This window comes from Bos grunniens, chromosome 8, assembly GCF_055505025.1.
Source record: "Bos grunniens cultivar Pamir isolate PY7600 chromosome 8, Bosgru_T2T1.0, whole genome shotgun sequence".
NCBI classification, from domain to species: Eukaryota; Metazoa; Chordata; class Mammalia; order Artiodactyla; family Bovidae; genus Bos; species Bos grunniens.
This window is the reverse complement of record NC_141172.1, coordinates 73,492,206-73,515,770: the sequence shown is the minus strand read 5'-3', so window position 1 is coordinate 73,515,770 and position 23,565 is coordinate 73,492,206. Positions and strand designations below refer to the sequence as shown.

Below are 23,565 nucleotides of genomic sequence, written 5' to 3'. Positions count from 1 at the left end.
CTCTATTTGATTGCACTGATGGTTACATGAATCTACATATGACAACATGACCCAGAACTAGACGCATGCACCACACCACTGTCGTTCCCCAGGTCTGGAAATCACACTCCAAATATACATGAGACGTAACTATTAGCAGGTGAAGGCTACACAGGACCTTTCTGTCCATCCTGTCTTTGCATAACCCTCTGAAAGTATAATTATTTCAAAGTAAGAAGTATTTTTTTTTTAAAAAGCTGAAGGGGCCTCAATGCCTCTTTAGGAAACACGATTTGATGTGAATGGTTGTTCTTTTCCAAAGATACAGGCACAGACCTCAGCTCCTAGTCCAGCCAACCTAGAAGTCTCAGCGCCCCATCCTTGCAGCAAACTCTGGATGTCCATCACACTCCCCACACGTCCTTCCCCCCACTTTCTCATCTATACATGTGTACTTCGTGTCCCTTTAAATGTGGGATTTGAAGAGATGAATGCACTCTCTGTTAGAAAATCCACTCTAAATCAATAGAAACATGGGCAAAGGAAATGAGCAGGTTGTAAGGGAGAAAAAAATAAAAATGGCTGAAAGCATATGAAAGAAATATACATTTTAATCAGTAACTGAAGAGATTTCAATGTAAAACAATGAGATGAAATTCACAATAAAATTGGTGATGCTTTGGGTTTTTTGATGATAACCCTGATCTGGACCTGGTAGGAGGAACTAGGTGACGCCATCTACTGCTGGCAGCACACAAATTTGGTGTGATCTTTCTGGAAGGAACTCTGACAAGAGATATCAAAAGCCTTAAAAATATGCACACCCTTTGACTCAAAAATACCACTTGTAGAAGCTTCTCCTATAAGCATCACTAAAGATGTGTCCAAGGATGTATCTACAAGGGTGTTCAACCCAGAAGTAAAATCAGAAATAACCTAAATGGTCAACCAAAGAATTATAAATGAATTATAGTTCAGCATCAAGATGGAAGAGTTAGCTATTGAAAACCAAGTTTTCAAAATTTTTATACTACGTTAATTGTAAAAAATAGGCTACAAAATAGTTTATATGATGCCTGTGTTACACATTCAGTCATACACACATCATTTACGCACATGTGCACTCTCTCACTAGCAAAAAATCAAAGGCATTCATCAAAATGTTCAGTGTAGTTGGATCTGAAACATGATGTCATGAGTGAGTTTTACTTACTTCTTTATTCTTTTTGCAATAAGGGTATATATAGTTTACATAACTGAAAAAATTCCATAAGAAACAGAAAACCTAAAGTTGTTACATTTTAAGACATTAAAAATAAAAAGCCCCAAAGATTCCTCAAAGTCAGCGTATGTTCAAAGCAGACCTGTCAAATCCTGTAGTGAGGACAAATGTTAAATCCAGAGAGTCCAAAAGACCATTTTAAGGAAACTGAGTCTATTTCCAAGAGCAGGAGATTACGTCACCAGGGTGTGAAGAAAGCTTTCTCTTGATTGATCACAAGAGTCATATTTTAAAGACCGTCGTGTTTTTTTTCCCCCCAGTCTCTCCTGGTCCACAGATAATAATAGTGACAAATACATATGGGTATTTAAAAAGAAGTAACCTATGGGGAGTGGTCTTAGACTTCCAAACCTAATATTATCACAGAAATACTGGTTTCTAGAATTTTCTCAACTGCCATTTCAAGGCTCGCATGAGACCCAGGGCCCTCGGATGGGGAGGCAGGAGAAAGCCGAGCCCTGCCCACTGCTCAGAGACCACCGCAGTGAGACCACCACTCCTTACCACAGCGTTATCCTACCGCTCAGAGACCACCACCATGAGACCACCGCCCCTTACCACAGCCTTATCCCAGATGACAGACATCCGCTCCTCCGTGCCGTTGGTGCCCTCAGGGATCAGGGTGAAGTTGTCTTTTCCAACAGCCTTCTGGGCCGTGTTGAAGGTACAGTGAGCACTGCCGGTCACCTGGAGATCTCCACTACAAGGAACACACAGCACTGGCTTTTACTGATCTTTACCTCAGATCATCCTTGAATGTATTTTTTTTATGTGTCTGGCCACTGAAGGTTTTTAAAACAGTCATCCTCCCGCCAGGAGACAGGAAATTCAGGAAGATATGGCCTGACACTAAAGCTTCATTAAATGCTGTGTCTCTAAGTCTCTTTCATGAGGTGTCTTATGAGTGACACTACACACCGTGAAACCCTTTGCTACCTCACTTATCCCCTTTGGTTGACTTTCAAAACGGCCCTGGTTTTTAACCCAGAACCCCCCTCAAAGTATCAAGATGCTAACCTCCTGCTCCCACCCAGCAATCCGAGTTTGGAGGACAAGGTTTCTGTTGGCAAGCTGGCTTCTGCCAGCCATACTGGAACCCACCGGGTCAGCCTGGTCCAAGGAAAGACCAAGAACAGGAGATGGGAACAAGTCGCTGACACTCACCACGACAGCAAGGAGTTCAGAAAGTCCGGAGTGGTTGGGTCGGGGCTCAGGGGCGGGGAGGTGACGAAAGCAGCAGCCTTGGCCCAGTTCTTGCTCCAGTAGTGAGAGCCATCAGTCCCCAAGCTGGCGGTGATGGGCTCGCCGTACACCACGGTTCCTGACAAAGAGAAGGCAGAGCTGAGCCCGACACAGAGAGGGAGGGAGGGAGCCACCACTGCCGGGAGTCACCGCATCCATGGCAGCACACCACAGGTTCAGCACCCCTTAGGAGGAGCCAGCCTGTCTCCGAGCTGAGGAAACTGGTGTCTGTGCAAGTCAAATACCCCAGCCCTCCAGTCACCAATAAGTGCTCCTTAAGATTTCACCTTTGACCCCTGCTCTTCTTTTCTTTTTAAAAAAATTTTATTTTATATTGGAATATGATTGATTTACAATGTGTTAGTTTCAGGTGTACAGCAAACTGATTCAGTTATACGTACACACGTATCTATTTTTTTGATGGCACTAGCGGTAAAAAACCCGCCTGCCAATGAAGGAGACATAAGAGACACAGGTTCGATCCCTGGGTCGGGAAGATCTCCTGGAGGAGGACACAGCAACCCACTCCAGTATTCTTGCCTGGAAAATCCCATGGACAGAGGATCCCTGCGGGCTACAGTCCAAAAGGTCGCAAAGGGTCGGACACGACTAAAGAGACTGAGCGCGCACACACACACACATTCTTTTTCAAGTCCTTTTCCCATATAGGTCACTACAGATACAGCTCCCTGTGCTGCACAGTAGGTCCTTGCTGATTATCTATTTTATATATAGTAATGTGCATGTGTTAATCCCTGGCTTCCCTTGTGGCTCAGATAGTAAAGAATCTGCTTGCAATGCAAGAGACTCAGGTTCGATCCTTAGCTTGAGAAAATCCACTGGAGAAGGAAATCGCAACCCACTCCAGTATTCTTGCCTAGAGAATTCCATGGACAGAGGAGACTGGTGGGCCACAGTCCATGAGGTGGCAGAGTAGTAGGACATGACTGAGTGAATAACACTTTCATTTCACTTTATATGTTAATCCCAGCCTCCTAAGTGATTGCTTCCCCAGACCACTGCTCTACTAATTCAACCCACTCTCCCTCGGAGGACCCAAACATTCTACCTCCTATTCTGTTGATTCCCAAATCTGTTAACAATCTCCAGCTCAGACTGCATTCAAGCTCCCAATCCCAAGCACCACCTACACTCTTATTTTGGGGTGATCCAGGGTACCTCACATTTGACCTCACTGCTCACCAAACACACCCCCTGGCCTGCTCTCCCAACACCTCCCAGTCTTTTTCTCAGTGTCCAGCTATGATTAATAGGCTGAGACAGGAAATAGATGTGACATCAGTTGGATGAAGTATTTGAGAGCAAGTATACAGCCCTCCACATCTGCCCAGATCGCTGAGTCACCATTCTGAGGGCCCCCAGATTCATAGCAGACTTTGTCAGAAGGAGAAGTAAAGGACTTTGCACAGTTATATTACTGAGATTTCAAGGTTTGCAGAAGTCTAGCCCAACTCAACATACTGTCAGGAAAGAATGCTGATTTCCTGGCACTCAACTCATGTCCTCTTCCCTATCCACTCATGGCCAAGCCAGGAAGCTGGACTCATTTATGGCCATCGAAAGCCAATACTGTAATGCCTTACATGCATCCTTTCCTTTCCACTCTGCACGGTGGTGGTTTAGTTGCTAAGTAGTGTCAACTCTTACGACCCCATGGACTGTAGCCCGCCAGGCTCCTCTGTCCATGGGCTTCTCCAGGCAAGAATACTGGAGTGGGTTGCCATTTCCTTCTCCAGGGGATCTTCTTGACCCAGTGATCAAACCCGTGTCTCCTGCATTGCAGGCAGATTATTTACCAACTAGCTACAAGGGACCTACTCTGCATACCTTCCCTTAAATCAGGCCTTCATCATTTCTCCCTGGCTCACTCCAGTAGAGGGCTTCCCAGGTGGCACTAGCAGTAAAGAAACTGCTGTCAATGCAGGAGACAAAAAAGATGCAGGTTCGATCCTTGGGTCGGGAAGATCCCCTGGAGGAGGACATGGCAACCCACTCCAGTATCTGCCTGGAGAATCCCATGGACAGAAGAGCCTGGTGGGCTACAGTCCATGGGGTCACAGAGTCAGACATGACTGAAGCGATTTAGCATGCAGCACGGACCTTCCAATAGAACCTCCCAGTCAGAGTTCAGATTGATTTCTGCTTTCTCCACCTCTTTCCCTGCCTCTGCATCCATTCTCCATGGCACTTCCAATCTTCATGGGCCATTCTCTACATAAAGACCTCTGAAGGGATCCTTCTGCCTTCAAGGATAGAAATGAACTTCTCACTGAAGCATCTCATGCCTTCCTTACCCAGCCTTACACCAAAGCTGGTCTCTCTTTTAACACTATTTTAACACTCCAAAAACCCAATCCCATCCTCCACTTCAATAATCCAACAAGCACTCAGTTTAAAATTTTTTTTAATTTTTCACACAAATATCATACAATATCACTCATATGTGGAATCTAATGTTTTAAAAATGACACAAATGAAGCTGTTTACAAAACAGACTCACAGATCTCAAAAACAAGCCTATGGTTACCAAAGGGGAAACATGTAGAGGGGAGAGGGATAAATTGGGAGATTGGGACTAACATGTACACTCTACTACATATAAAATAACCAACAAGAACCTACTATATATCATAGGGAACTCTACTCAATATTCTATAATAACCTAAATGGGAAAAGAATCTGAAAATGAATGAATGTGTATGTTTATCTGAATCACTCTGCTGTACACCTGAAACTAACCCAACACAGTACACCAATACATTTTTTTTAAATAATAGATTTTTTTACTTTTCTACTTGAAGGAGATACCCTGAGGAAAATGACTCTGCACTCAATAACTGTGTGCTGAACTGATTGAAGGGTGTGATATTTTATTAAGTCAAGGGATCCAAGCTGGAATTTGATCTCAGACCAGCCCCACCACCACCAGGAATTCACCTCTTCCATCTCCTCCCACCGTAGGGCTCCTGCACCCCCACAGTGGTCCTGCCAACTCGGCCCTTTTCTCCAAACCCAGGGCCCTCAAGGCCAAACACTTCTCAGTCTGGAATGTGTCTCCTTTCCTCTGCTCAGCCTTTTCCAAGGCCTTATCTCTTGATAACGCAGCACAACACCCACTCTGGGACAGTGGCTGCCTTGCGAGCTGGCTCTGGGAGCTGCCCCCATCCCTCCCACCCCCTACCCCAGATTCAGGAATCTCACAAAGAACACTCTGTTCCTCTGGGGAGTGTTAGAGGCCTGGCAGGCAGCTCACTTGAGGAAGTCAGTGACGATCCCCAAGCAGGAAGGAGGGCCCCAGAACGTGGGGACAGCCTCACCCTAAAGGAAGCCCCCAGGAAGAGGGGGGCCAATGCTCAAAATCACCTGGAAGGTCCCCAGCATTCCTGACCTACTCAGAGCTTCGCAGGCAGGCAGGATGAACTCCAGGGAGCTGCTGGGCAGGTGCACAACCTGTTTCAGCTCATCCCAGAGCAGAAAAACCTGCATCTCGAGAAGGCCCTGGCTGCCCTAAGGCACATGTGTGAAATGCAAGTGCCAGGCAGGCCCCCATGGCCCCACAGGCCACGGTTTGTGGCTCAAGGATTAGCAGAAGTGGCTGAGCTGAGGGTGGCCCTTCCGACCCACACAGGTCTAGAGATTCCACTGGCTCTTGTTGCTGTTCAGTTGGTCAGTCCTGTCTGATCCCTTGTGAGCCCATGAACTGAAGCACACCAGGCTCCTCTGTCCTTCACTATCTCCCAGAGTTTGCTCAAATTCATGTCCATTGAGTTGGTGATGCTATCTAACCATCTCTTCCTCCGTCACCCACTTCTCTTATCTGAGCATAAAGGTGAGGTCTGGGTGAGACCCTAGGAAAACAGAAGATCTGTAACCTTACAGGTTTCTGAGGACTTCCCTGGCAGTCCAGTGGCTAAGACTCTGTGCTTCCCATGCAGGGGGCCTGGGTTCAATCCCTGGTCAGGGAATTAGATCCCTCATGCTACAACTAAGAGCTTGCATGCCTCAACTAAAAAAATCCCACATGCCACAATTTTAATTAATTTTAAAAATTCAGTTAAGATTAAAAAATTTTAATTAATTTTAAAATTAAAATGTTTGACTAATTTAAAATTAAATTAAAATTAAAATTTTTAATTAATTTTAAAAAGAAAAAAAGGTTTCCTGGCTTCGTCAATCTGAAACTAATCAAGAGACAGAACTGCCTGGAGAAAAAGAGAGCTGCCGGTCTTTGGAAATCCTTGGACGAGCGTCAGCGGTTTCCTGATCTTCCCGTAACTCACTATTGTTCATCCTCTCCTTGATCTGCACTTCAGTCCTGCCTTTGGAAACCTGAGGACCAGGAGGGGCCGGTTCCCGGAATGCATCCTTGCAAGTGTGAGCGCCCTTGATCTCAGCCTTCATCTCACTCCACAAAACACAACTCAGGTGTGGATGGGGGAGCTGGGGAAGGAGCTGAGGCCCGTCCTGTCTATGCACAGGCCACACAGCTCGACACAAGGGAAGGAACTCGGCCTTCAGCTTCTACAAAACCCAGAACTGGGTCAGAGTTTCAAGGCCATGGCTGACCAGATCTGCCTCCTTAGCCTGAGGCTGAGCCAGGACTCTTGGGCCAGGGCCAAATGAAGATGGGGGACTTAGAGAAAGAGGAAGGCATCTTTGCAGCTCATTCCTGCTTTGCCCTGTTGAGGGATTCAGAAGTCCTTGTTGCTTTTGGGTTTTCTCCTCTTTAGCCCCCAAAGACAGGGCAGGAGTTACATCACCCCAGAGGAGGCCTCTACCTCTGCCCATTTTATGAACACTGTACCTGAGACAACCACAGATGGACTTCCGGACCCCAGCCAGGCCACAGACACCACTGCAATGCATGCTGGAAATAATTACCACTAATAATAATAAACCACAAACTAGGCTTCACTGGCCTTTCTACATGCCTCCAAACACACTGCTGATGTTTTCTTGGCGGCAAGTTAGACCTTCATGCTTTCCTTCTCCGGGGAAAATCTAAACTGAAAGAGATGACCCCGGGCCAGCCTTTGGCAGGCTCCCTAGGATAGCCGGGAACAGGAGGGCTGGGGTGCTGTTTATTCACAACCGCCTGAGCGCATTCATGGAGAATAAAGGCAGGCTGGGGGTCAGAGATGTTTGACAGCTCCCGCCCGGAGAGTTAGTCATTTCCCATGAACAAGAAGCAGGAGGACAAATCCAGAAAGAAACAATGGGAAAACGTATGTGTGTGTGTATTTCAAAACACAGCCTTAAAAGCACAGTGAAAAACTGTATAAACACTGGGAATTCCCTAGCGGTCCAGTGATTAGGGCTCCACTGTTCCACTGCAGGAGACACAGGTTCCATCACTGGTCATATAACTAAGACCCCTCAAGCCATGCAGCACAGCCAAAAACAAACAAAAAAACCCAAAAAAAAAAAAAAAACCTACCCAAACATATACAAGCTCCGGGAATTGGTGATGGACAGGGAAGCCTGGCATGCTCCAGTCCACGGGGTCGCAAAGAGTTGGACACGACTGTGTGGCTGAACTGAAGTGAAACATATACACACACACCCTCTCTCTCTTCTCAGAGACCCCAGGCCAGAACTCAACACCCCAGCCCCTGTCCATGGATAACCCTGTCAGATTTTGGTACCGAGAATAATTCTAAAGGAACAGAATCTTAGAAGTTTTCTGGATGGGTCCTGGGGTTTCTGGAATTGGTTCTCTGATCTGATTTAAGGTACTAATGACTCAGCAGTTATAAGAGCGCGCTGGCAGTGCACGGGATGATGAGGCAAAAGAAATGCACAAAATACCACATCAAGTGCTTAAAAGAGGCAAAGTTCTGGGTGACTGTGTATTTGATACCTTAGAACGTTTTTGTCAACCTGAGTATAACAGTATTAGCTGGTTGTTCCTAATTATACTGGACAAAGTGAGGAAAGACAAGGATGACTAAGGGATTCAAATTCCCAGCTCAAGGGTCCCATAAATGAACCAAAAGTTTCTACATCTACCCCAAAAGAGATCCTCATGTTCAGCAGCCTCAAAGCCAAACCGACTGAAAACTGAACCCAGGGTCTCACCCTGCAAGTGGCTGAACTGAATTCCCAATTTGCAAGCATCTACTACTGAGATGAGGGGATTGATGGGGGAGGAATTCTGCCTCCAGATGACTTCCCATTGCAACATCAATGCTTTCCTGAATCTCCAACCAACCAGCCTACCTGCACACTTGTTTGCCAGTGCCCACAATGCATGAACCAATTCTTTAAAATCTGTGTATGTGTGTGTGTGAGAGAGAGAGAGACAGGGAGAGGGAGAGACAGAGAGAGGGAGAGATTGGTTCTATTTCTCCAGAGCCCTGCCTAACACAAATTTTGGTGAGATTCATTCACAGCCCAACCAATGGGGCACTCTCTGGGCTCAAGATTACTAGGCTGTGCATTAACTTAACACAAAGGATTCATCCCCAAGTTGGGGTGGAACTCGCAGAGCCCTTGACCATGTGCTTCTCATTACACCCCCTCCATTCCTACTGAACCTCAGGGCACAGGAAGTCTTGTCTCAAGTTTGGGTTGTGAACATTTCTACATCTGGGTTTGGGGGTAGGGGAGGGATGTGGCTCAGATGAGGTCAGTGGGCACTGCCCATGTGCCACCACTCACACACAGAAGGCATCGGCACCATGCTCAAGTCCACACATGGATAAAATGCAGTCGGAGGGAGCCTATTCAAGAGAAATCCCTACAATGGATTCTTCATGAAAAGAGAACAAGCCCAGAGTCTAGATCTAAGGGTTCTATTTCCTAGAGGCTGGATGATCTGGGGCAAGACAGTCCATTTTCACATTTCAGTGTCCCTTCTGTGACGTCAGCCTTTGAAACTGACCAGGGTCTAAGTTCTTTGGAAGGGTGAAAACTGCCCCAGGTATTCTGGTGCTGACTGTGTCTTCCTTCATTTCCTTGTTTGCAGACTGAGGTCGGTGAGATGCTGTCCTGCTGAATGACACAGGATGAAGGAGGCAACATGGGTGACACTGGCTCTGTGGCCAGTCAAGCAGCCCCTGAAAACAGTCCTCAGTTGGGCTCCATCTTGGGCTTCCCTGGTGGCTCAGACGGTAAAGAACCCACTTGCAATGCAGGAGACCCAGGATCAATCCCTGGGTTGGGAAGACCCCCTGAAGGAGGGCATGGCAACCCACTCCAATATTCTTGCCTGGAGAATCCCAAGGACAGAGGAGCCTGGCGAGCTACACTCCATGGGGTTGCAAAGAGTCAGACACGACTGAGCAACTAACACATGCTCACTCTTCAATCATCATAGTATTAGGTACAGTTATTATATAATCCTTGTGTGCATCATCTCATTTAAGCATCATCCTCCCCATTTAGATCAGAAAATGGGACCAAAAGATGGTAAGTTATCTGCCCAGCATCACAAGCTAATGCCTAGTGGAGCTGGGATTTGTTTCAGGACAGGATGCTGATCCCAGAGCACTAGCATTCAATACAGCTTTATATTGATTTTCTTCTTGGTCACTGGGGAATCCTGGCTTCCACATTCTCCATGACTTTGCCGAGTGTCAGACTCCAGTTTCTACCCAGTCTGTTAAGGAACCAAACACCAACAGATACCGAGAAGATAGCCACAGCATATCCCATATTAAAATAATCTCAAAACATGAAGGTGAGTCAGACATTAGTGGGGACCTTCAAGGCCTGAGGTCAGATGCAGATGATCAAAGCCCAATTCCACATTTCAGCAGCTCTGAGCTCCAGTTTACTCAGCTGCAGAGTAAAGCAAGTATAAAAATTCTTGCCCCAGCGCCTCCCAAAGTAATTATGAAGTTCCCACAAGATGGAAAGAGCCTATAAGCAGGCTAGGATTTCTCCTTCTTGCTAATTAACACCAGGATGCACCAGAAATTCCTTTCTGGCAGCTCAAGTTCATCTAAAGCAAAGGCTTTCAAGGTCTACAGGGCAAGAGCTGTTGAATGCAAGAGCCACCCTGGAAAAAAAAAAAAAAAAAAGAGCCACCCTGGGAACCACAAGCAAGCAGCACAGTTGGACTCACCCTGAAGGTTCTGAATGAAGAGACTGAAGTCCCTTCTTGGTGCTCAGACCCCAACACCCAAGCAGGTTCTAGATCATAAGGAAAACACGGGGATATCCTGGGGTACTGAGTCGCAGAATATCAGAGGGGGCCTGGACTCTAATAACACACTCCAGCTTCAAATAGAAGAGCTGAGACACAGAAAGGAGGAGCCGCAGCACTGCTGGTAGGGCGGGCCCCGAGCCCAGAGCTCTGCAGCCCCACAGCAGGACCAGGGCCACCTGCCCCAGACTGAGACTCTTCCATCTTGCAATTCTGATAAGTCAGAGTTGGAATTGGAAAACACGGCTGTAGTGTTTAATTCTGCTAAATTGAATGCTTAATTATATTGAAACTATATTAAAATTTTTGCTTAACTTTCTGTTTCTTCTTTTCATTTGGGTATGGTATGGTTACTAACAAGCTGTGCCCAGCTTCCCCTTTTCAGACACAGTGCCAGCTGTCTCCCCTCTACATGGAAGCAGCAATACTACGATTAGCGCTGGGTGCTGAGGCTGAATCCCACATTGCAGATGTGTGCCTGGGTGACAAAGGGCCCAGATGAGGGAGGGTCACCAGCAGTAATCATCCACGTCTCCTAGAAACACAATTCAAAGCCGATTCTAAGTAAGTGAATAGTGGTGATGATGGTTTAATCACTAAGTCGTGTCTGATTCTTTCTAACCCCAGGGACTGTAGCCCACCAGGTTCCTCTGTCCATGGGATTTCTCAGGCAAGAATACTGGAGTGGGTTGCCATTTCCTTCTCCAGGGAATCTTCCCCACCCAGGGATCAAAACTGGGTCTCCTGTATTGCAGGTGGTCTCCTGCATTGCAGGCAGATACTTTACCAACTCAGCCACCAGAGAATGTTCCATTGCAAAAAGGCAGTTCCTTCTAGCTGCCAGGAGAGGGCAGGTTTCTGAAACACTAGTAAATGCAGCAACCATTTTATGCAGCGCCTGAGGACCAAGACCCCACGGGAGCTCCAGAGGACAGGGACCAGGAATTCATTGCTGGGGCCATCTAGAAGCCATCAGCTCTTGGGACAAGCTGACTCAGTGGTCATTGAGCAATCTGTTCTAAGTCTTGCACCAACTCACCCACCAGTGAAAAAAAAAATCCTCCTGATCCATATGGATCACATCCCACTGAGAACCAGAGAATGAACCAGAGAGGTCAAACGGCTCCCTTGTTAATGGAGAAAAAAAAGATACATGGAGAGAGATAAAGAAATCAAAAAAGAATGAGAGAGAAAGACCAAGAAAGTAATACAGAGACCAGGAGAAAGCCAGAAGAAAGTCAAGAGAGAGAGAGAAATGGAGACAGAGATGGAGAAATGCAGACAATAGGGTTGGGAAATATAATGGAGGGAGAGAAGGAAGAAAGGAGGGAGAAAGGGAAGATCCTTCTATGATACTCTTGTCCAGATCCAGCCAAGATCCACCTCAAGTCCACTAAACAGAATCAGTCTCCCTTTCTGTGTACTGAGCTACACTCCCAAGCAGAGACCACGGTGGTGTGATTACCCGAACTCATAGTCAAGGTAGCTACAGTAGGGCCGTGTTGCATTCATAATGGATAAGGTGATCGGGGCACATCCCCTGGAACGGTACTTAGTAGATTAGTTTCCAAGAACCTTGCCGCTGGAAATAAGAGCCAGCCTCAGCCCAGAATATATCGCCACCATCTACAGGGCGCCACTGGGGCACCAGAACAGGATATGATGATGGGGTGGAGGAAGGGAAGCCAGGGGTCGGGGCAGAACCACGCCCCCACAAGCCTCTCTTACACACACCAGCGGAAATCACTCCCTGCCACAGAGGGGAACCACATTTTGCAATGGAAGGTTCCCCAGGATTCTGCGGCAGATAGAAACTGACGTCATCTGTGTATGTGCCTGGTTTATTTAGACTGCATCAGATTAAATCCAACTCTTCTACAGAAGTGAGGGCAGGAGGCAAAGCATGTGGCCCACCCACCCTGCACTGTGCACAGCTTTAAATAGATACCAATACGGCTGCAGCCCCGGAACAGAGCGAGAAACAGGAGCTGCCCGCCGCACCAAGATGTAATTAGGTTAACGCTGCAAAGTGATGAGAGCACAGCAACCCACTTGGCAGGAGGAGCTGGAAAAGCAGTCCTTTCCCCGACCTACAACCCCTCCAGAACCTGCGCTTACACAGTGAGACCGCGAGCAACACTTACCCTTTTTCCGGGCCTGGGCGATAACTTCCGCTGCGCTCTTGCTCATCACCTTGGTGATGTACAGGGGGCAGTTGGTCTGGTTGGCGATGGTGATGGAACGGTTCACGGCTTCAGCCTCGACCTGCAGAAGAGCATCCCAGTGTGAGAACTGTGTCCACTGTTCTGTCAGTTCCGAGCTCATCTCTACCCTCCACCCAAGGGGAGGGGCTACAGTGAATCAGAAACTAATGCGTGCTCAGGGTTCTACCCCCAGTGGCACAGAGGGCAAGGGCAGTGACTTGCCCAGCTGACCCTTGTGGATGGATCTAGGTGTGATAAGCAGCCACCTGGAGTCTGTAAAGGAATGCAGTTTCTCATGAGTCTCAGGCCCTTCTCCCATACCCAAAGGGTCAGTAGCTCTGGGGGTGGGACCCAGAAGGGTGGGTCTTACCAACTCTAGGTGATTTTTATGCTTGCTAATGTTTGAGAGCCACCATGCCTAGAAACTGATGGCTCCTAGCTTGGCGCATTCACCCCAAGCGTGTGGTCTCTCCAGTCAAGACATCCAATGTGGAATTTTTGTGCTGGGCTTCAGTCCCATGCTCACAAATGAAGCCAACCTCACCCAAGGAACAATGCGATCTCACAGTGCTCTGGGAACAGGGGCAGGCAGATCTGTGTAAACCAAAGGCCCCTCTGTATGGGCAAACCCATCATCACCAGCCATAGACTGGTACGCCCTTCCACATGAGATGGGAGGGCTGCTCTAACCAATAACCTGATTCTTTAAACCTGATGCTTCAGTGAACGATATTCCAAAGACCCCAAGGGATGGGGCTTCCCTGGTGGCTCCGATGATAAAGAATCCGCCTGCAATGTGGGAGACCTGGGTTTGATCCCCTGGACAAGGGATAGGCTACCCACTCCAATATTCTGGCCTGGAGAATTCCATGGACAGAAGAGCCTTGCAGGCTACAGTCCATGGGATCACAGAGAGTCAGACATGACTTTCACTTTCACTTGTTCACTTTCAGTGAATGATATTCCAAAGACCCCAAGAGATTACTGCTAAACACCTGATCAGGAAAGACGAGTTCTTAGGTCACTGTATCATACAGAGGAATCAGCAGTGTGTGCTGAGCGTGGGCAGCTGAAGGAACAAATGCAATGATGAGACAGAGGACCTCAGGAAGCTTCTTGCTCCCTCCCAAATTCTGGCAAAAGGCTGACTTCCACTAACTCTTCTAGGCGAGGGGCTGGGTCTTTCTTGAATTTTTTGCTTCCTCCAGGCAGTTCCCAGGGTAGCTCCTGGTACCCAGCAGGTGCTCAAAAATGTTCACTGAGCAAGTAAGTGACTTCATTTCAGGTTAATGGTTAAAGCTAGGCTGGTTCCATAAAGAGCTGCCACTTTTCATAAGACATGACCAGCTCCAGACTGAATCATCTTAGCTAACCAGTCTCTATGGGAGTTCAGCCAAGAACTGAAGTTCTGTAAACTGCGCTAACGGGTGATCTAATTTAATATAAGAGGACACTATCCTTCATACTTGGTCTCTTGGGCCTCAACTATGTGAAGAGAGATGTCTAGAGACCCACAGGCAAACCAAACAGCCCTTGAAAAAGCTCATTAAACATCCAAGTGTTTTTAATTCCTGGCATAGCTGAATGATCGCCCTCCCCTCTCCGTGGCTCCAGTTACAACAGAAGGGCCTCTGGCCCCGTCAGCATAAGGAGGGACGTCTTGCGTCTCTGCAGTCACCTCAAAAAGTACACAGGGGATGTGCAAACAGGACTCCACTAGAATCTGCGTGCTTTCCAGGGGTGCAGGTGACTGCCTGAATTCACGGTCTCTACCCAAGACTCTTCTGAAAGCGAACAGAGGCGCTATTCATAACTGCCCGGGGCAACGGGTGTGGACCAGGACTGCCTGGGGTGAACCAGAACTCACAGTCAGGCTCATTAGGGAATAAATGGAGCAGAAGTGCCAGTTCCAGGGGGCCCCTACCCAAGAGGAGTGGTTTCTGTTAAGACTGGTTTGGTGGGAGAATCTGGGTCCCAAAGCCCTGTCTGGATTGGCTTATCTACTGTCAGGTGAGTTCTGACCCCTCCCCTTCTCCAGCTGGGCAGTACGGTCATGTCGTGGAGAGAAAAGGTCATGTAAACCCCACCTCTCCAAGTTTTACCCAGAACCATGGAAGGATTCATGCATACCCTTCTGCATGTACATATTGTGACCCCGTGGACTGTACCCACCAGACTCCTCTGTCCATGGGATTCTTCAGGCAAGAATACTGGAGTGGGTTGCCATTTCCTTCTCCAGGGGATCTTCCAGACCCAGGGATAAAACCTGGCTCTCCTGCATTGCAGGCAGATTTTTTACCAACTTAGCTACAAGGGAAGCCTGGTACATGTGTATGCCTCTGCTAGAAAACATAAATTGTCTCATGCACACTGAAATCTGGCTTCAGTATTACGACAACAGTGTTATGTTTAAAAATAAAACTTTGTCTTTGTCTCTTTATAGAGCTGTCAGGGATTTAAGTGGTCACCTGAGCCACGCTTTCTGCTTTTAAAGATGAGCCACCCCAAGTAATGACTGTACCCCGGTCATCCCATGCCAGTTAGGAGTTTTCCTACTCCATCAAAAATTCTGTCACCTTCACCTCCGGGACCCCACTCTCCACCCAGACAACAGGCTGTGTGTGTGTGTGTGTGTGTGTGTGCACGTGCACGCTTTGTTTTTACTTTTGGCCATACAGCGTGGCTTGTAGGATCTCAGTTCCCCAACCAGTGACTGAACCTGGGCCACAGCAGTGAAAGCCCAGAATTCTAACCACTAGGCCAACAGGGAACTCCCCCGACACCAGTCTTACTTCTCTTACTGGCTCAGAACCCCATCACATGTCGCCCCATCTACTTACTCTGCATCTCCCTCTTTCTCCATCCCCCACCCCCCAGCTCACCCAAAATTCCCTTCACAAAGGACCACTTTCTCATCCACCTCGACATCCCCTACAGGCTGAGCACTGCCTCCATCATAATATGCTCTTGGGTACCACTGATGGACAGGAGGTTTCTATTAATAGATTTCTGCATCCCTATTTGTCTCCCTTTCAATCTTCTCTGCTGAAAACTGGGGGAAATCCTACCAGCCATCTCACTCGGTGAGTTGGAAAGAGCAGCAGAAAGAAGAGTATGTTTTGTGTGGTTCAAGTCAAGTTAACCATCAGGACGCTGTCAATGGATCATGAAACCAGGAAGGAATTCTGTTATTAACTGTGTTTTTTGCACTGGCAGCATCTCCCTAACTTCATACTAAAGCTCAGTTCCCTCAATATACAGCCGTGTTTTATTCTCTTTATTGCTTATGTACAGTATGTGAAAAATACTTAGTGTTAGTCGCTCAGTTGTGTCCAACTCTTTATGACCCCATGGACTATATAGCCCGCCAGGCTCTTCTGTCCATAGAATTCTCCAGGCAAGAATACTGGAGAGAGTAGCCATTCCCTTCTCCAGGGGATCTTCCTGACCCAGGGATCGAAACTTTGTCTCCTGAACTGCAGGCCAACAATGGAACCTGGGTCTCCTTTACCATCTGAGTCACCTGGGAGGCCCTACCCAGAATATAACACGCTGTTGTTAACAGATCCCTACCAATGAATTGAAAAACCATCCCCGGGAGCCGAGGAGAAGGTGCCAGCTGGCACCTGGCGGCTCACACGGCTGTCCTAAGGATGCATCTGCTCAGGAGAAGCACCGCACACCGTGCCTGGCCTCGAGTCAGTGCCTCTGAACCAGCTCAGCAGCACGTGCCCCTGGAAAGCAGACAGTCCCAAAGCAGCCTCTCGTGGGACCACAGGACCCCCCCCTCAAGGAGCCAGGACCTCCCCATATTGGAGTGCTGCCGGGGCTGCCAGCTCCCAAAGGAGGATTCTAGGGGTCCCAACACAGCAGCGGCTGCAAAAGAAATGTTCCATGCCTCAAGGTGGAAAAACAGGTGACGTTTGTGGTCATAATGGCAACCAGGCCCCCTCTTCTCTGATAGCTTTGGCCTGTTCAGTAAACCCAGGGGGGACTCGCTTTCTGATCGGGGTGTGCCGGGACCTGGGGAGGCAGTGCAGATGGTGGGAAAGGTAAGACGAGAAGCAAGCCCCCAGGAAGGCTCTGAGATGGAAACCAGCAGGCAGCTCTCACTAGGAGCCCTGGGCCACAGGAGGAGAGACATTTACTCTCAGAAGACAATATCCTTTTCCCCTTCTCTCCTGGACAGTTGGAACTGGAGGGGAGGGGCTCCCAGCCAGGCTCCAGGATGAAGGTTAAGAGTAAACATTCTAATGAAGCCCAGCCCCAGGCGTCACCACCTGGTTACACAGGCCACTGGCTTCCCACGGAGCTTGAGCTCGTGTGTGTGTGTGTGTGTGTGTGTGTGTGTGTGTGTGTGTGTACACTGAGAGTAGTGGGCGGGGGGCAGGCAGGGGGCAGGCAGGAACTGCACTTGCTAGCTCTCTGATGCTGAACTTCACACCAAAAGACCCAGGTGACAAAGGCAATGCCTCCAGGCAGCACCACACACAGGCAAGCAGAATGGAACAGGTCCCCTGGACACAGCTGTCCTTTCATCTGAAGGTAATGTCCTGAGTCTCAGATGGTAACGAAGGTGCCCTGGTGTGCACGTGTCTATGTATGTAAATGTGTGTAATTATGTGTGTCTGTGACTCTGTGTGTATCTGTGTATATGTGTGTGTATCTGTAATATGTGTGTCTCTGTGTCTGCGACTCTTGTTTCTGTGACTCTGTATGTGTATATGTCTGTGTATGTATATGGATATAACTGTGAATGTCTGTGACTCTATGAGTCTCTGTGTATATGTCTGTGTCTGTGATGCTGTGTATGTATGCGTGTGTGTGTGTGTGTATCTCTGTATGTGTGCACATATGTGGTAAGAATGGCAGAACAAGGAAATTAAGCCCTCAGTGCGTGCAAAACATTCCAAGTGGATTTCCGCTTTTGCTTTTTTCTGCCTCTTTCCTACAATCTTTCTCCTTTTTCAGCCTCATGTCTCCCCACAAAGCCTGGGGAAAAGCCTGATGAGACGAGGCACTTCTCCTCACCCCAGGCAGCCTGTTGATGGCACCTTCAATGCCACACGCTCAGAACCCATTTTCTTCTAGGGGGAGCAGAGCCCCTGCACCCACGGGTCCTAACCCAAGTGACCCCTCCCCAGACTCAGTGCAGATGTCCTAGGCCTGAAATGCTGTGATTTGGGGGCCCTGGTCCCATCCGTACCCCTCGGACCCAGCATCTTCCACCACCTGTTTCTGGGAGGAAAAATCGTAATTTTAAGTCATCATCCACATGGCAATTTTATCTGCCTCCTCTGCCCATCCCTTTTCCCAGGACAGAGTCTCTTCACTTCCATCAGACTCCCAGCATCATCTTTGCTCAGAGCCACCAGGAACTCCAAAACCTGACCTTGAGCCTTTCCTTAAAGAGCTAGCTCCTGAAAAGTATTGAGGCCACAGATTCTCATTTAGAAAAAGACTCTTCTGTCACGTAAGATGTAAGCCCTCCTTCTCACTCACAAGCTTCGCCATCCAAAGCAGTGACTCTCAACCACTGGGCCAGCAAGAACCCTGCTCTGAATTCTTCTCCCTCAACTGTGAAAGATTCGGTCTACCACGCTCTGCTGATTGTGCTATACCCCATATAGACTTACCATGGAAACACTTACAATCTCCCTTCTGCCTTCTAGATACTTACAAGAGCTTTTATGGCAAGATGTTGGAGGCCCTGGGTTATGAACCACAAAACCCCTATTGCTGGATGCTAATAAAAGCTGTTTGTGTTTGTCTACCTAAGGAAGGGCTTGGAGAATTAGAGACAGAAAGAGGAGTCGTTAGGTTAAACAAGCCACACTGCTTTACCCCACAGCACATTCTAATACTTCACTTTGCCTGTGTAGACACTTCTCAGTGGCGGACTGGGATGTCCCCAGGGACCAAAATCAGCATCCAAGGGAAAAAACCAACATTCTCAACAGGCAGGAAGTGGGCGCTTTGTGGCTCCGGCGGCGCCCACCCCAGAACACAGATTCATCCCCTCCATTCAGCAGGCACTCACCTCCTCAGGCCGGCTCAGCACATGTCCCTCAGGGCCCGTGATGCCCAGATCCAGGATCCTCTGCTGCTCCTGCAATGTTTAAAAGAAAACCAGGCTGTCAACCCAGTCAATCTGAAAGGAAATCAACTCTGAATATTCATTGGAAGGACCTGATATGAAGAGTCAACTTCATTAAAAAAGACGCTGATGCTGGGAAAGATTGAAGGCAGGAGGAGAAGAGGATGACAGATGATGAGATGGTTGGATGTCATCACCAACTCAATGGACAGCAAACTCTGAGAGATGGTGAAGGACAGGGAAGCCTGGCATGCTGCAGCCCATGGGGTCACAAACAGTTGGACACAAACTGGACAACAACAAGGCTGTCAGGGGGAACTGGATCCCACATGAGCCTAATTGCCAAGATCTGGGTAAAAATCACTCCGATGAGACATCAAAATGGAACTGCTGGGACTTTCCTGCCGGTTCAGGGGTTACAACTCCACACTTCCAATTCAGGGGGTACAGGTTTGATCCCTGATCAGGGAACTAAGATCCCCCATGCCATGCAGCATGACCAAAAATTAAACTAAAGTGGCACTTTCGACCCTCATCCCAAGACCCCACGAAGAGAGGGCTTGGTATCCCATCCCCGGTCCTGCCTGAGTTATGACAGGTCAGTTACAGCCTCGCCAACAGTACAGCTATCCCCTAGGATACTAAAAGCCAACGTATCCCCAGTCCTGGGCTACAGGGTGACATATCTATATGTGGGTGTCCACACCCGCCTCCCCGCAGGCAGCCACATCACAGTGCTGAGAGAAAGGACTTCTCTATGGAAAGGCTGTTCGTCCTAAGAACACATCAAGGGGCACGTGCATCTCCGACCTTCATGCTGTCGTAAGACTGTTCCCACAGTCCCCCTGGGTCACTCTGCTTGTCCCCCCTGGAGGTGAGCTACGGCAGCCACTCCACTCCTTCGAGCCTGCCTCTCACCCAGTGGGTCATGTGGCAGTGACAACGCGGAAGCACGCACCTCTGCGATGATGTCGCCGTTTTCCGCGTGGACCTGGGCAATCGCTCCAATATCCCGGATCACGCTCAGGACTTCATAGATCTGAGAAAGGGAGGGCGTGGGATCAGAGACAGGGAACTCAGTGTTCCTGGTCATAAGTACCACCACCTCCCTGACAACCACCAGGACTAGCACCAGGATGCCTCAATGCTTCTATGAAGGCCAGCTTTTCTGACATGCCTGAGGGCAGTGTTTCTGGTCACATGTAGCAGAGAAGGACCTCTCAGTAATTAACAGATAATCAACAGAGGCAGGGTAACCTACAGGGCTTAGATGAGGAGAAGCTGGTGGGTGACACCAGCTCTGCACCAGGTTTGCTGAGAGGGGTCTGAGAACCCCTCTCAGTTATACTGCCCCAGGCAGGTGGCTGATTCCAGAGCCTGGGAACACCAGTCCTGGGCGGCCAGGGCACGGGCTTCATACCATCCCCTGAAGGGAGTGACATCAGGGACTTCATTGACCAACCATTTCCCGTGAGCATACACTGGAGGCGGCTGTGAAGACAGCAGCAGTCCACGCTGAGTTTATTTTTGTGTGTGGTGTCAGGGAGTGCTCCCATTGCATTCTTTTACATGTAGCTGTCCAGTTTTCCCAGCACCACTTATTGAATAGACTGTCTTTTCTCCACTGTATATTCTTGCCTCCTTTGCCATAGATTAGCTGATCATAAGTGCATGGGTTTATTTCTGGGCTTTCTATCTTGCTCCATTGATCTATATTTCTGTTTTTGTGCCAGTACCATACTGCCAGGTGTTAAACAGATAGCTAGTGGGAAGCTGCATTATAGCACAGGAAGTTCAGTTCAGTGCTCTATGATGACCTAGAGGGATGGGATGGAGAGGTCCAAGAGAGAGGGGATATATGTGTTCATATAGCTGATTCATTTGGTTATATAGCAGAAACTAATGCAACATTATAAAGCAACTATATGCCAAAAAAAAAAAAAGACAACAGCATTGGCCCAAATGTACCAAATGCCAGTAAGAAAAGCCGGCTTTTCTTACCTGGGAATCCGTGAGCTGGAAGCGATCTTTGAAAGCCATGTACACAAGGAAGGAATTCACCCCTAGAGGACAGACAAAATAGAGAGGTGGAGATATGACTCACAGATAAACCAAATAATCTGGATGGGAATAAGGAAGTTATAATATGTATATGTGTGTGGAGAGAAAAACTCAGAAAGAGGAAGAAAGGAAGAGATAAAGAGAGGCAGAGATAAAGGCAGAGACCAAAAGATAAAGCAAATAAAGGTGATAAAATACCAGCAACTGGCAAATCTGGTACTAGGCTGCATAAGGGTTCTTTTTAATATTTTTACGGTTTCTCTTAATTTAAAACTATATCAAAATTTTAAATTGCCAGTATTTGTACACCCATTTTCAAAGCAGCATTGTTCAAAAGAGCCAAAAGGTAAAAGCAAAATAAGTGTCCATGGATGAAGGGCTAAACAAAATGTCCATCCATACAATGGAATATTATTCAGCCTTAAAATGAAGGGAATTCTAACACAGGCTACAACGTGGATGAGCCTTGAGGACATTCTGCTAAGTGAAATAAGCCAGTCACAAAAGGACAAACGCTGTGGGATTCCACCTATATGCCAAGTTCACAAGGACAAGTAGAATGGGGGTTGGGGGAAGGGAAAGGTATGGTTTAACGGAGACAGAGTTCTAGTTTGGAAAGATGAAAGAAAGGTCTGGAGATGGATGGTGGTGATCCCTGCACAACAGTGGGAATGTCCTTAGTGTCACTGAGCTGTACATTTAAAATGACTAAGACGACAAATTTCACATTATGCTGTATTCTACCATAATTAAAAGTTAAACATTAGAAAGAAATTTGCTCCTAACTGTTGTGCCTTAACAAGAAAGTGAATTCAAAGATCTATAATAAATGTCTTTTCTCCGGTAAACTGACTGCCTTCTATGCTGATTTTTCAGAAATGTTTTAAGACAGACAAGGTCTGTGGGTGCAACAGCAGATGTCACAGCTCTCACCCTGGCATTTTAGATTTCTTGCTTCCAAAAGCACCAGACCAAACATCCCTGATCAACATCCATCACAAGGGTAAACAACTGTACTGACAACCTGCTAGCCCTGGAGCTTAATTCAAGCCACGGGAGGTGCTGGAAGCTGCCTGTGTTCAATGCCTTGGGACACTTCGGCCCTTCTCTCCTGCTAGGCAACAGTTGCTATGGGAACCCTCCAGGCTGATGTGGAGTAAATTCATTATTAGCATTTAATCCATTTGAGTCTCAGTATTTGCCAAAGTGAGAAAGGTCAAGGATTACCTAGTTTCTTTCATGTGGGAATGAATCTTAGGGTATCTAATCCAATATCCTCATGTGAGACTTTTTGTTAAATTGAGACTCATAAAATTTAAGTGATTTGGCCAAGGTCACACAGCCAGTTTATGGAAGAGCAGAGAAATAAGCCCCAGGCTACAGATTATCATTCTAAGCTTTTTCCACTGTATCTGTAGGTATCTACTGTATCTATGCCTAGATTTTACTCTCAGCTCATGGTATTTCTTAGCCTAGAAGTTCAGAACCATAGAGCATAGACATTTCCTTGATGATTTGGATCCAAAGAGGTCAACATGTGACCCCATGTGATCTCCTGTCTATAGCCAAGGTCAAGAAGACCCCCAAAGATGATGTTGTCTGATAACATCACCCAAATCCCTAAGGTTCCTGTGGATAAGAGGGACCCAGAGGCACCCGGAGGTGGTTAAGATTCCCGCAATATCCCTGGAATATCCCAATATCCCTGGGATTCTTTCAGAACCCAGTTCTTAGAATCTGGCTCCCACTATGGAACAAAAAAAAGACACCTCATGTGGTTCCAGAGCCTCATCACCCTCAAATCTACCCTGGTTCTCCTGGGTTTGCAAACAGAGGCTGCCGAAGTCCTGTACTCAGGATCCCGGGCTCTCCTCTAAGATTACCCAGAATCCACTCCTCTCCTTTAAGAGCAAATCCCTCTCACATCCACAGTGTGCTTACACCAATAAGCTGTGACCAGTTGTCTGACCATGGCCATGCCCAGCACAAGTTGCAGGCCACGCCCTCCCTCCTGGCACACAAGGCAGGTGCAGAAGGCCCCTAGGAGCACTATTCACACAGCTTTTCTTCAGAGCTGGGGCAGCTCAGGGTCTGAGAAGGAAACACCTCCAAGGAAGTGTTGGGTGGGCACAACCTACCATGGTCCTTCACCAGGGCCTCCATCTCCTCCTGGACGCCCTTGTGCCATTCAGTGATGTCCACGTGCAGAGAGTAGTCACAGCAGGACTTGCTGTCAGCCCATTCCCGCCACTGGTCAAAGGCGGCCAGCAGGCTTGTCCCAGGCTCAGGAACCACGTGGTCAACTAGAAAGGAACAGAAGTGTCGTCGTCACCAATAGGAGCTTCCAGGTGTGCAAGCCAGAAGCTGTTTCCCCATTTCAACCCTGAACAAGGGCTCAAAATTAAGATGGAACTCTACCACCAGGTTTTAAGCATCCACTTAACCAGCAGACTACCCAAAAAGGAGAAAGCAGAAACTTGGCATGGCATGACTACTCCAGTGAAACCATGCATGACCTGCCCAGATCTGA

General features: G+C 47.8%; 1 protein-coding gene across 3 annotated transcripts in view; it reads right to left on the bottom strand.

Annotated features, from left to right (window-relative positions):
* Nucleotides 1–23,565, bottom strand: part of DPYSL2 (dihydropyrimidinase like 2) — a 118,433-nt gene that overhangs the window by 12,450 nt on the left and 82,418 nt on the right. For all 3 annotated transcript variants that reach the window (XM_086416521.1, XM_086416523.1, XM_086416522.1), the window contains 7 exons: nt 23,174–23,338; nt 20,976–21,037; nt 19,933–20,013; nt 18,918–18,986; nt 12,818–12,938; nt 2,426–2,582; nt 1,820–1,961 (listed from right to left, as the gene is read on the bottom strand). In XM_086416521.1, coding sequence (XP_086272647.1) covers nt 1,820–1,961; nt 2,426–2,582; nt 12,818–12,938; nt 18,918–18,986; nt 19,933–20,013; nt 20,976–21,037; nt 23,174–23,338 — 797 coding nt within the window. The remainder of the gene's footprint in view (nt 1–1,819; nt 1,962–2,425; nt 2,583–12,817; nt 12,939–18,917; nt 18,987–19,932; nt 20,014–20,975; nt 21,038–23,173; nt 23,339–23,565) is intronic.